This window comes from Electrophorus electricus, chromosome 21 (assembly GCF_041902795.1).
Source record: "Electrophorus electricus isolate QZ-2024a chromosome 21, ASM4190279v1, whole genome shotgun sequence".
Classification (NCBI taxonomy): domain Eukaryota; kingdom Metazoa; phylum Chordata; class Actinopteri; order Gymnotiformes; family Gymnotidae; genus Electrophorus; species Electrophorus electricus.
In genome coordinates, this window is record NC_137517.1 from 480,001 (window position 1) to 491,758 (window position 11,758).

Here is an 11,758-nt window from a genome sequence, read left to right on the forward strand (position 1 = left end):
TGCTGCGTCTGGAAGGCGGGGCCGTTGAACACACCTGGAGGGGACATCATCTGCTCTCCGGGGTCCCTCTGAGAGACACTGGTCTCAGGCGCCGAGGGTCCGTGTGGAGCGTGACCCTCCCCAACACTCTGGTTGTAGTCAGAAGTCACGCTGGTGATCTGGAAACCACTCCGTTTCTTTCCACTGCTCATTCTGCCTCTGTGTGTGTGTGTGTGTGTGTGTGTGAGAAGTGAGTGCAAGAGTCAATGCGTGTATGGGGGGGGGGTGAGTGTGTGTGTGTGTGTGTGTGTGTGTGTCTCTACAAACGTAGTCTATGTCCTTCAAGTTACATCCTGGTATGTGTTACACACGTGGGTAAAAGGAAACCTGACACCACATTATAAATACAAATGAGGGAAAAGTGTCTTAACGAGTTCAGAAAGACGCCAAAGAACAGCGCAAGAGAAAAGGCAGCCGAACATCCAAAATTAGTTTCCTGCTCCCACGACTTCACCAGGGAGCATCAGGTTAAAGTCTCGCGGATCTGACAGCACGCACTACAACACGACTTACTGTGTCGTTTGAACCTGAGCTCTGGTTCTGGTCGCGAGAGCTGGTCTGATGAAAGAAACGAAGCCTTTTATAAACGAAAAGTCTCTCTGGCCGGAGGTTGCGCAAGTCTGGCCCACTCGCGCCGATCTAATGGACTGTCCGTTTTCCTGTAGTCGATGTTTCTAGGGGAACTCGGCTGTGCCACATGTGCCCCCGAACATTTACCGCTGGGTCGGTCTGAGCAGAGCTTTACCACTACAAACCCCGCAGCCGTGCGGAGCGGATACTGGCCACTGTCATTACACAACCTCGCCTTCCTCTCAGCCCTGCACGTGGCGGACGGTGACAGGCACGACCGCGCACGCTCCAGCAGCTACTGTAGTTCAGTTTCCTAAAAGATGCAAGAGTCAATAGTTATCAATAGTTCAACGTTTTGCGATAACCAAATGTAGGCCAACCTCTGTGAAGTCTCTCTCTCTCTCACACACACACACACACACACACACACACACACACACACACACACACACACACACACACACACACACACACACACACACACACACAAGTGAGCAGAAAGCCCCGTATGTCGCGAGTCTACAGGCTGGTCTCCGAGCCGACTGTGTACCCTCGCGCTCTGCTACTGTGCGCGTACGCAGAGAGGCATGTCACATCGGACTGGCAAACACGCCCGCGTGCACGGCACTGCCACTCGCTCCAACACCAACTCCCACGCTGCACGAGCTCATGCCATTTGGATCACAGTGACGTCGAACTCCTTAAAATCGTCCGCACCGTGCGGGTCTTCCACGCTCACGCGTGCACGCTGAAGTTTCCACGAGGGCAAACATTAGGGCAGAGAGCGAGAATACCTGAGCGCGTACGGAACCCTCCCCGAGGGCGCGCACGCACTGTGTTCGTTAGCGAGCTCCGGAGCAACTGCGCACGTGTCAGACAGCTTGTAGATCGTTACTGATGCCTGTAGTCCACTGACGATGGCCGCGAGCCAGTGTGTAAGGGTGCACGCATCCACCCGTAGGCTGGTCCGCGTGCTCTCGAGTTCTGCTCGAGACCCAGTGACACCGAACCAGGCCCGAACCCCCGCGCGTCTCCCGCTCCCACGACTCGGGACGTAGACACGGGAGAAAGCACGAGCTGCAGTTTGAACAGCAAACGCGAGCCCTCAGCGTTCACCAGCGCGCGCCAGGGTCGTTCCCCACGCCCAGTTCGGCCAGTAAGTCCCGAGCACAGACCAGTGACCGCGCTTAGATCCAGATTCTCCTGACAACTTCGCCGTCACCAAACTGTTGACAACTTTCCTGAATCCGGAAGTTACGCCCCCACACGCAGAGTGTGTTTGGCACGCAACGCACGCACGGACCCCGTCCTGACTTCCAGATATCCGCGTGCTACATTGTTACAACCTCCGTCACGTGAAAGTTGTTTGATGTAAACTGCATTCCAGCGAAGTACCAATAAGTTATTGCACGTCGAGGGGAAGTTAGCAGAAGTTTTGCTAAAGCGTTCCGGAAACGTCCTGAAAAACTCGGGACTGAGCTGCGCGTGGGCGCGTTCGCTCAGAAAGATGGCGGAACGGTGCTCGCGAGGAGGACGCGCATGCAGCAGCACCGAACTCACGAGGAGAGGAGTTCTGGTCTCGAGCTGCAGGCCTTTTAACGGGAACCCTCCAGCGCTGGGCGAGGGCGCCCCCTAGTGGATGCGCACAGTCGGTTCCGTTCATAACACGCTGTAATGCTTTCACGGAACTGTAACTTAACACCTATGGCATTTACATTTATACAAATGACTGAGTACAACTCGAGTAATTAATGGGTTATGGGTTTTGCTCAGTGTCACCTTGGCCGTGGTGGGACTTGAACCAGCAACCTTCTGAGCACAAGTCACATACCTTCACCACTGCTCTAAATGACTTGTAAAGGCATGTGATGCACCAAGTTTCATTTCTTCACTATATACCATTTTTATAGCATTAGTAAAATATACATTATTGCCTTTTCACAAAAATGCTTAAGAATTAGTTAAGTAATGGTTGTTTACACAAATCTATTAATGTTTCTGCTCTAAAATACCAGTAAACAAACACAATGCAAACAGCAGCAGGTAATTTTTATTCTCCAGTTTACATCCTTGGAGACAGGAATTGATAAAGGTCCCAGTTAATATGTTATATTTCTTCTTTTTTTTTTTAAAGATTGTATCTTAAACATGTACCATGTGTGTCACCCCTCAACCAGTCAGAGTTACATTTAGCTTAAAGGATCTCAGGTCAAAATGTAAGAATCAACTTGGACCAAAGCAAACTCCTTTTGTTTTGCCTTTTTGTAAACAGCACTGATTGATTCACCTTCCACTTTGTGAGTATTTGATTCAGAACTTTCGCTTCAGTTATTCTAAATCATTCAGTTAAACAGGTTATAAGTAAACAGGAATGTGGCCAATGACACATGAGCACAACCTGCCAACGTGAGGGGAACCCTCATGTTCCTCAAATAACAACCTCCTATTAACTTTGGAGTTACAGACACAAGGCAAACCAAATGTGCACACATACATACATACACACACACACACACACACACACTTCAGATGAAACTCAGGTGTTTGTCTTCATTGATTCCGAACTTCCCCTTGTTCTCTTCAAAAAGCTGCATCAAGCCCTGAAATATCAGTAAAGACTTTTACATTTACAGCATTTATCTGACACTTTTATCAAAAGCAATTCACATTTCTGACTGAATTTTCCTCCGGGTCTTCCTCAGGCGCCAAACAGTGGTAACTTGGCAGTGGTGGGACTTGAACTGGCAACCTTCTGATTACTAGACAAATACCTTAACCACTAAGACACTCACACTCTCTCTCACTCTCTCTCTCTCTCACACACACACACACACACACACACACACACACACACACACACACACACACACACACACACACACACACACACACACACACACACACACACACACACACACACACACACACACACACACCCTTAAATAACATTATAGACCACAATATATCTCACACACACAGCCCCCCTTAAATAACATTATACACCACAATATATCTCACACACACAGCCCCCCTTAAATAACATTATACACCATACACACACACACACAACCCCCCTTAAATAACATTATAGACCACATACACACACAAGCCCTTTTGAGCTGTCTGACCTCTATGTAGCGCAAGTGGAGAGAGTCAACGTCTTCTTTAGTGGGAGAGGAATTCTGATCAACAGGAATCGGCCTCCCCACTACAGGAAGAGTGTGAGAGAGAGAGAGACTGTTTACTTTAATTTAGTTTATTTTAATTATTGCCCTAATTGTGTGCATCTCACTTTTTGCTTGTGCGTGGATGCGTGTGTGTGTGTCTAGTACCTATAGTATGTATGTGAGTGTGTGTCTGTCTCATACCTATAGTGTGTATGGGTTTTCTATAAGGCAGAAGGCCAAAGCTGTATTGAAAAACTCCTCTGGCATGAAAAAGTGGTAAGGCCACGCCCATAATCCTCTGTAGGTGGTCCTGAACCCGCCGGAGGGCAGAGCCTGTTGGGTTCTCCATCTGATCAAACAGTTCGTTCTCCCCGAATGAGAACACTGGAACCAGCCAAGCTCTAGACACACACACACACACACACACCCATCACTGACACAGTGAGAGGACACACCTATAGTGTGTGTGTGTGTGTGTGTGTGTGTGAATGAGAGACACACACACACACACACACACACACCCACCCGTGTTTGAGGGCCAGTTTGATGAAGCCTTTCCTCTGCAGCAGTTGAAGTGTTAGCGCTCCTGGCCGCGCCTCCAGGGACTCAGGAGCTCCGCCCACCGCCACAACTGCAACGTTCCCGCCCCCCGGCCGGCTCAGCAGGTAACTGGCACTCGCCTTCTCACTGGACACCAGCCCTGAGGCCACAGGGCAAAGGTCAAGGGTCAAACTATAGACAAGAAAAACCACCTCAGCTTATATGGATCAGGGTGAGGCACAGCGCTGACTCTGTGTGTGTGTGTGTGTGTGCGCGTTTACGCTGGCACAGCGCTGACTGCGTGTTGTGTGTGCGCGTTTACGCTGGCACAGCGCTGACTGCGTGTTGTGTGTGCGCGTTTACGCTGGCACAGCGCTGACTGCGTGTTGTGTGTGCGCGTTTACGCTGGCACAGCCCTGACTGTGTTGTGTGCGCGCGTTTACGCTGGCACAGCGCTGACTGCGTTGTGTGCGCGCATTTACGCTGGCACAGCGCTGACTGCGTGTTGTGTGTGCGCGTTTACGCTGGCACAGCGCTGACTGTGTTGTGTGCGCGCGTTTACGCTGGCACAGCGCTGACTGCGTTGTGTGCGCGCATTTACGCTGGCACAGCGCTGACTGCATGTTGTGTGTGCGCGTTTACGCTGGCACAGCGCTGACTGTGTTGTGTGTGCGCGTTTACGCTGGCACAGCGCTGACTGTGTTGTGTGTGCGCGTTTACGCTGGCACAGCGCTGACTGCGTTGTGTGCGCGCGTTTACGCTGGCACAGCGCTGACTGCGTGTTGTGTGTGCGCGTTTACGCTGGCACAGAGCTGACTGTGTTGTGTGTGCGCGTTTACGCTGGCACAGCGCTGACTGTGTTGTGTGTGCGCGTTTACGCTGGCACAGCGCTGACTGTGTTGTGTGTGCGCGTTTATGCTGGCACAGCGCTGACTGTGTTGTGTGCGCGCGTTTATGCTGGCACAGCGCTGACTGTGTGCGCGCGTTTACGCTGGCACAGCGCTGACTGTGTGCACGCGCGTTTACGCTGGCACAGCGCTGACTGTGTGCGCGCGTTTACGCTGGCACAGCGCTGACTGTGTGCGCGCGTTTACGCTGGCACAGCGCTGACTGTGTGCACGCGCGTTTACGCTGGCACAGCGCTGACTGTGTGCACGCGCGTTTACGCTGGCACAGCGCTGACTGTGTGTGTGTGTGTGTGTGTGTGTCTGCTCTGACTTTTTGGTCTAGTTGGATCAACTTCAAATATTTCTACACAGTGAACTTGTACAATGTCACTTTACACAACACAAAACAGCTCAACATACAGTTTAACACACACACACGCACACACTTCTCTCACCTCCAAACATGATATAGTCTCTGAAGAAAGGAACTCGGAACCAGAAAGGTAACATCAGGAGGTAGGGAGTGAGTCCTGGGAACAGCTTGGAGAATCCAGACGCTTCTGTGCAGAAATTCCCAAATGCGCCTGCGACCAACACGCCGTGTGGATGGAAACCAAACAGGTAATTACAGCTTGCATCAAGATCCACAGTCTTTACCAGCTAGAGAGAGAGAGAGGGAGAAGAGGAGAGAGAGAGAGAGAACTTTAAACATTCCTGTTTAGAGATACTAAAGATATACTGAACAGTGCCTGACCCTATGAACACATGACCCTACAACTCTGTGACCCGTGTCCACACTCACACTTTTAGCTTAGAAAGGAGACTTGCTCGCTCGCTCGCTCGCTCACTCACACACACACACACACACACACACACACACACACACACACACACACACACACACACACACACACACACCCTTACAGAAATGGGGAAATAATCTCTGAAGTATCTCCACATGCTCCAGCTTCTGACCCAGTTTGACCTCCGACCTCCACATGTGGGCGTGTCTTTGTCTAGATACAGCCAACCAGCATACAGCACACCCACCATCCACCAATCACTTAAGCAGATGAGCACAAACGCAGCTAGACAACACTGAGCTAGAGAGAGAGAGAGAGAGAGAGAGAGAGAGGAGCTATGACAAAAAAAAGTTAAACTGGGGAAACAAAATCATGAATAAAAATGCAGCATGAACACCAAAAGAAAGGTAAACGAAAAGTAAACTGAAGTTTAAAGTTAATGGTTAGTGTGTGTGTGAGTGAAGACGTGTGACTGCTGGGCCGGACAGGGAGCTTCACTCACTCACGGAGCATCAACACCGTCAGCACACTCCGTTCACCCAGGACGTACGGGAATAAGTCCAGTGGACACGGACACACACACACACACACACACACACACACACACACACACACACACACACGTAATGACGCCACACACACAGGCACGCGCTCGGAACGGTCCGCGCGGGTCGCCGTTGTTTACTCACCAAGCGCGAGGAAGGAGAAGATCCACTGCACAACAGCGGCGGTCTGCAACCGACGCCGCAACGGAATATTTAACGGAGCGAATTCAACCTTCATTTCTGCTTCAGATCTCTCACACACACACACACACACACACACTCATCTGTGATTTCCGTGTAGGCTACACCCGTGTCTCGTGTGTGTGACACGCTCTGTAACTTACCCAGAAGAGTGAGAAGGTTCTCCGCTTTTATCCGAAACGTCTGCGTTCAAAGCAGCGTCGCGAGTGAACGATCAGCTCGGGACCGATCGGTAAGTCCTCGAGCGCGTCCTGCTCACTCTAAACCTCCTCGCGCTCCAGCCGTATGACGTCACAGACCCGCCCCTTCACTTCGGACCAATCAGGTGAGGGCTGGCGTTGACTGTCGCGGGCGCCCCAGTGCTGGTCCGCGCGTGGGATGCAGCACACGGAGGTGACGGAGCTTTGATGTCTCCTGAAGTCCTGAACACGGAGTCCGAGACAAAGACTGTCCAAGCAGACGATGTCCTACAGGAGAAACCCGCGTGTCCAGGTCACATCCACGGGCAGAAACGACAGCGGGTTGTCCAGGATTACCAGATATACTGTATTTTCAGAAAGTGAGTTCAGCGAGTTCTGAAAGGAGACGGGCAGATCTGAATACGGAAGAGCCCTTTCTGTCTGTCTGGGTCAGTTTTAGGAGATGTGTGTGCAGGGTTACTGGGGTTTAGGTGATGGAGACTAATATGATGAAATGTCAGACAGACAGCAATACAAATTTCAAGATTTGTGTTGAAATGATGTCTGAGTGAAAGAGTGTAGAAGAGATAGAAGCCATGAGAGGACACTAGCAGAGAGTGAGAGTGATTACAGCGTGAGGACATTACCTCACACCTCTTAGTGAGCAGAGTGTAAGGATATTACCTCACTCCTCTCTTAGTGAGTATAGAGAGAGGACATAACCTCACACCTCTCTTAGTGAGTATAGAGAGAGGACATAACCTCACACCTCTCTTAGTGAGTATAGAGAGAGGACAACCTCACACCTCTCTTAGTGAGTATAGAGTGAGGACATAACCTCACACCTCGCTTAGTGAGTATAGAGAGTGAGGACATGACCTCACACCTCTCTTAGTGAGCATAGAGTGTAAGGACATTACCTCACTCCTCTCTTAGTGAGCATAGAGAGTGAGGACATTACCTCACACCTCTCTTAGTGAGCATAGTGTAAGGACATTACCTCACTCCTCTCTTAGTGAGCATAGAGAGTGAGGACATTACCTCACACCTCTCTTAGGGAGTATAGAGAGAGTGTGAGGACATTACCTCTCTTAGCAAGTATAGAGCGAGGACATTACCTCTCTTAGCGAGTATAGAGAGTGTGAGGCCATTACCTCTCTTAGCGAGTATAGAGAGCGTGAGGACGTTACCTCTCTTAGCGAGTATAGAGCGTGAAGACGTTACCTCTCTTAGCGAGTATACTGAGCAAGGACGTTACCTCTCTTAGCGAGTATAGAGAGTGTGAGGACGTTACCTCTCTTAGCGAGTATAGAGTGTGAGGCCGTTACCTCTCTTAGCGAGTATAGAGTGTGTGAGGCCGTTACCTCTCTTAGCGAGTATAGTGAGCGAGGACGTTACCTCTCTTAGCGAGTATAGAGTGTGAGGACGTTACCTCTTTTAGCTAGTATAGAGAGTGTGAGGACATTACCTCTCCTAGGGAGTATAGTGTGAGGACATTACCTCTCTTAGCGAGTATAGTGTGAGGACATTACCTCTCTTAGCGAGTATAGTGTGAGGACATTACCTCGCTTAGCGAGTATAAAGAGCGTGAGGACGTTACCTCTCTTAGCGAGTATAGAGAGCGTGAGGACGTTACCTCTCTTGGCGAATATAGAGCGTGAGGACGTTACCTCTCTTAGCGAGTATAGTGAGCGAGGACGTTACCTCTCTTAGCGAGTATAGAGTGAGGACGTTACCTCTCTTAGCGAGTATAGAGTGAGGACGTTACCTCTCTTGGCGAGTATAGAGAGCGTGAGGACGTTACCTCTCTTGGCGAGTATAGAGAGCGTGAGGACGTTACCTCTCTTGGCGAGTATAGAGAGCGTGAGGACGTTACCTCTCTTGGCGAGTATAGAGAGCGTGAGGACGTTACCTCTCTTGGCGAGTATAGAGAGCGTGAGGACGTTACCTCTCTTGGCGAGTATAGAGAGCGTGAGGACGCTACCTCTCTTGGCGAGTCTAGTGAGCGAGGACGCTACCTCTCTTAGCGAGTCTAGTGAGCGAGCACGTTACCTCTCTTAGCGAGTATAGAGTGTGAGGACGTTACCTCTCTTAGCGAGTATAGAGCGTGAGGACGTTACCTCTCTTAGCAAGTATAGTGAGCGAGGACGTTACCTCTCTTGGCGAATATAGAGCGTGAGGACGTTACCTCTCTTGGCGAGTATAGTGAGCGAGGACGTTACCTCTCTTGGCGAATATAGAGCGTGAGGACGTTACCTCTCTTGGCGAGTATAGTGAGCGTGAGGACGTTACCTCTCTTGGCGAGTATAGAGAGCGTGAGGACGTTACCTCTCTTGGCGAGTATAGAGAGCGTGAGGACGTTACCTCTCTTGGCGAGTATAGAGAGCGTGAGGACGTTACCTCTCTTGGCGAGTATAGAGAGCGTGAGGACGTTACCTCTCTTGGCGAGTCTAGAGAGCGTGAGGACGTTACCTCTCTTGGCGAGTCTAGAGAGCGTGAGGACGTTACCTCTCTTGGCGAGTCTAGAGAGCGTGAGGACGTTACCTCTCTTGGCGAGTATAGAGAGCGTGAGGACGTTACCTCTCTTGGCGAGTATAGAGAGCGTGAGGACGTTACCTCTCTTGGCGAGTATAGAGAGCGTGAGGACGCTACCTCTCTTGGCGAGTCTAGTGAGCGAGGACGCTACCTCTCTTGGCGAGTCTAGTGAGCGAGGACGCTACCTCTCTTGGCGAGTCTAGAGAGCGAGGATGTTACCTCTCTTGGCGAGTCTAGAGAGCGTGAGGACGTTACCTCTCTTGGCGAGTCTAGAGAGCGTGAGGACGTTACCTCTCTTGGCGAGTCTAGAGAGCGTGAGGACGTTACCTCTCTTGGCGAGTCTAGAGAGCGTGAGGACGTTACCTCTCTTGGCGAGTCTAGAGAGCGTGAGGACGTTACCTCTCTTGGCGAGTCTAGAGAGCGTGAGGACGTTACCTCTCTTGGCGAGTCTAGAGAGCGTGAGGACGTTACCTCTCTTGGCGAGTCTAGAGAGCGTGAGGACGTTACCTCTCTTGGCGAGTCTAGAGAGCGTGAGGACGTTACCTCTCTTGGCGAGTCTAGAGAGCGTGAGGACGTTACCTCTCTTGGCGAGTCTAGAGAGCGTGAGGACGTTACCTCTCTTGGCGAGTATAGAGAGCGTGAGGACGTTACCTCTCTTGGCGAATATAGAGCGTGAGGACGTTACCTCTCTTAGCGAGTATAGAGTGAGGACGTTACCTCTCTTAGCGAGTATAGAGTGAGGACGTTACCTCTCTTAGCGAGTATAGAGTGAGGACGTTACCTCTCTTGGCGAGTATAGAGAGCGTGAGGACGTTACCTCTCTTGGCGAGTATAGAGAGCGTGAGGACGTTACCTCTCTTGGCGAGTATAGAGAGCGTGAGGACGTTACCTCTCTTGGCGAGTATAGAGAGCGTGAGGACGTTACCTCTCTTGGCGAGTATAGAGAGCGTGAGGACGTTACCTCTCTTGGCGAGTATAGTGAGCGAGGACGTTACCTCTCTTGGCGAGTATAGAGCGTGAGGACGTTACCTCTCTTGGCGAGTATAGTGAGCGTGAGGACGTTACCTCTCTTGGCGAGTATAGAGAGCGTGAGGACGTTACCTCTCCTAGGGAGTATAGTGTGAGGACGTTACCTCTCTTAGCGAGTATAGTGTGAGGACATTACCTCTCTTAGCGAGTATAGAGAGCGTGAGGACGTTACCTCTTTTAGCTAGTATAGAGAGTGTGAGGACATTACCTCTCCTAGGGAGTATAGTGTGAGGACATTACCTCTCTTAGCGAGTATAGAGAGCGTGAGGACGTTACCTCTTTTAGCTAGTATAGAGAGTGTGAGGACGTTACCTCTCCTAGGGAGTATAGTGTGAGGACATTACCTCTCTTGGCGAGTATAGTGTGAGGACATTACCTCTCTTGGCGAGTATAGTGTGAGGACGTTACCTCTCTTGGCGAGTATAGAGAGCGTGAGGACATTACCTCTCTTGGCGAGTCTAGAGAGCGTGAGGACGTTACCTCTCTTGGCGAGTATAGAGAGCGTGAGGACGTTACCTCTCTTGGCGAGTATAGAGAGCGTGAGGACGTTACCTCTCTTGGCGAGTATAGAGAGCGTGAGGACGCTACCTCTCTTGGCGAGTCTAGTGAGCGAGGACGCTACCTCTCTTGGCGAGTCTAGTGAGCGAGAACGCTACCTCTCTTGGCGAGTCTAGAGAGCGAGGACGTTACCTCTCTTGGCGAGTATAGTGAGCGAGGACGTTACCTCTCTTGGCGAGTATAGAGCGTGAGGACGTTACCTCTCTTGGCGATTATAGTGAGCGTGAGGACGTTACCTCTCTTGGCGAGTATAGAGAGCGTGAGGACGTTACCTCTCTTGGCGAGTATAGAGAGCGTGAGGACGTTACCTCTCTTGGCGAGTATAGAGAGCGTGAGGACGTTACCTCTCCTAGGGAGTATAGTGTGAGGACGTTACCTCTCTTAGCGAGTATAGTGTGAGGACATTACCTCTCTTAGCGAGTATAGAGAGCGTGAGGACGTTACCTCTTTTAGCTAGTATAGAGAGTGTGAGGACATTACCTCTCCTAGGGAGTATAGTGTGAGGACATTACCTCTCTTAGCGAGTATAGAGAGCGTGAGGACGTTACCTCTTTTAGCTAGTATAGAGAGTGTGAGGACGTTACCTCTCCTAGGGAGTATAGTGTGAGGACATTACCTCTCTTGGCGAGTATAGTGTGAGGACATTACCTCTCTTGGCGAGTATAGTGTGAGGACGTTACCTCTCTTGGCGAGTATAGAGAGCGT

At 50.7% G+C, this 11,758-nt stretch overlaps 2 protein-coding genes across 12 annotated transcripts in view; both read right to left on the reverse strand.

Moving 5' to 3' along the window:
* tsc22d4 (TSC22 domain family member 4) overlaps positions 1–2,350 on the reverse strand; it is a 22,499-nt gene extending 20,149 nt beyond the window's left edge. Inside the window, exon 1 of one of the 2 annotated variants that reach the window (XM_035521262.2) lies at positions 1–2,264. This exon is cut by the window's left edge and continues 511 nt beyond it. In XM_035521262.2, coding sequence (XP_035377155.1) covers positions 1–191 — 191 coding nt within the window. In that variant the 5' untranslated portion in view covers positions 192–2,264. The other variant, XM_035521263.2, reaches the window with a different exon arrangement.
* A 289-nt stretch (positions 2,351–2,639) lies between these two features.
* Positions 2,640–7,032, reverse strand: mogat3a (monoacylglycerol O-acyltransferase 3a). Of its 10 annotated transcripts, none has more exons than XM_081704586.1 (8): positions 6,896–7,032; positions 6,696–6,804; positions 6,128–6,219; positions 5,659–5,863; positions 4,302–4,476; positions 3,978–4,177; positions 3,738–3,817; positions 2,640–3,209 (listed from the first exon to the last, which is right to left on the reverse strand). In XM_081704586.1, the coding sequence occupies exons 2-8, from the start codon at positions 6,787–6,789 to the stop codon at positions 3,135–3,137; spliced, it is 921 nt and encodes a 306-aa protein (XP_081560712.1). In that variant the 5' UTR covers positions 6,790–6,804; positions 6,896–7,032; the 3' UTR covers positions 2,640–3,134. The 10 variants fall into 10 exon arrangements, 9 of the variants coding, with proteins under 9 accessions (XP_081560712.1, XP_081560715.1, XP_035377161.1 ...); XM_081704589.1 differs by having other exon boundaries at positions 6,696–6,738; positions 6,896–7,027; XM_035521268.2 differs by having other exon boundaries at positions 6,128–6,306; positions 6,696–6,738; positions 6,896–7,027.
* Between the last annotated feature and the right edge of the window lie 4,726 nt (positions 7,033–11,758).

Coding starts and splice junctions, on each gene's coding strand:
- mogat3a (XM_035521264.2), bottom strand. CDS start 6,789: ATGAAGGTTGAATTCGCTCCGTTAAATATTCCGTTGCGGCGTCGGTTG. Junction 4,178..4,301: donor AAACTGGCCCTCAAACACGG/GTGGGTGTGTGT, acceptor GTGTGTGTCTAG/AGCTTGGCTGGTTCCAGTGT. Junction 3,818..3,977: donor AAAACCCATACACACTATAG/GTATGAGACAGA, acceptor CTCTTCCTGTAG/TGGGGAGGCCGATTCCTGTT.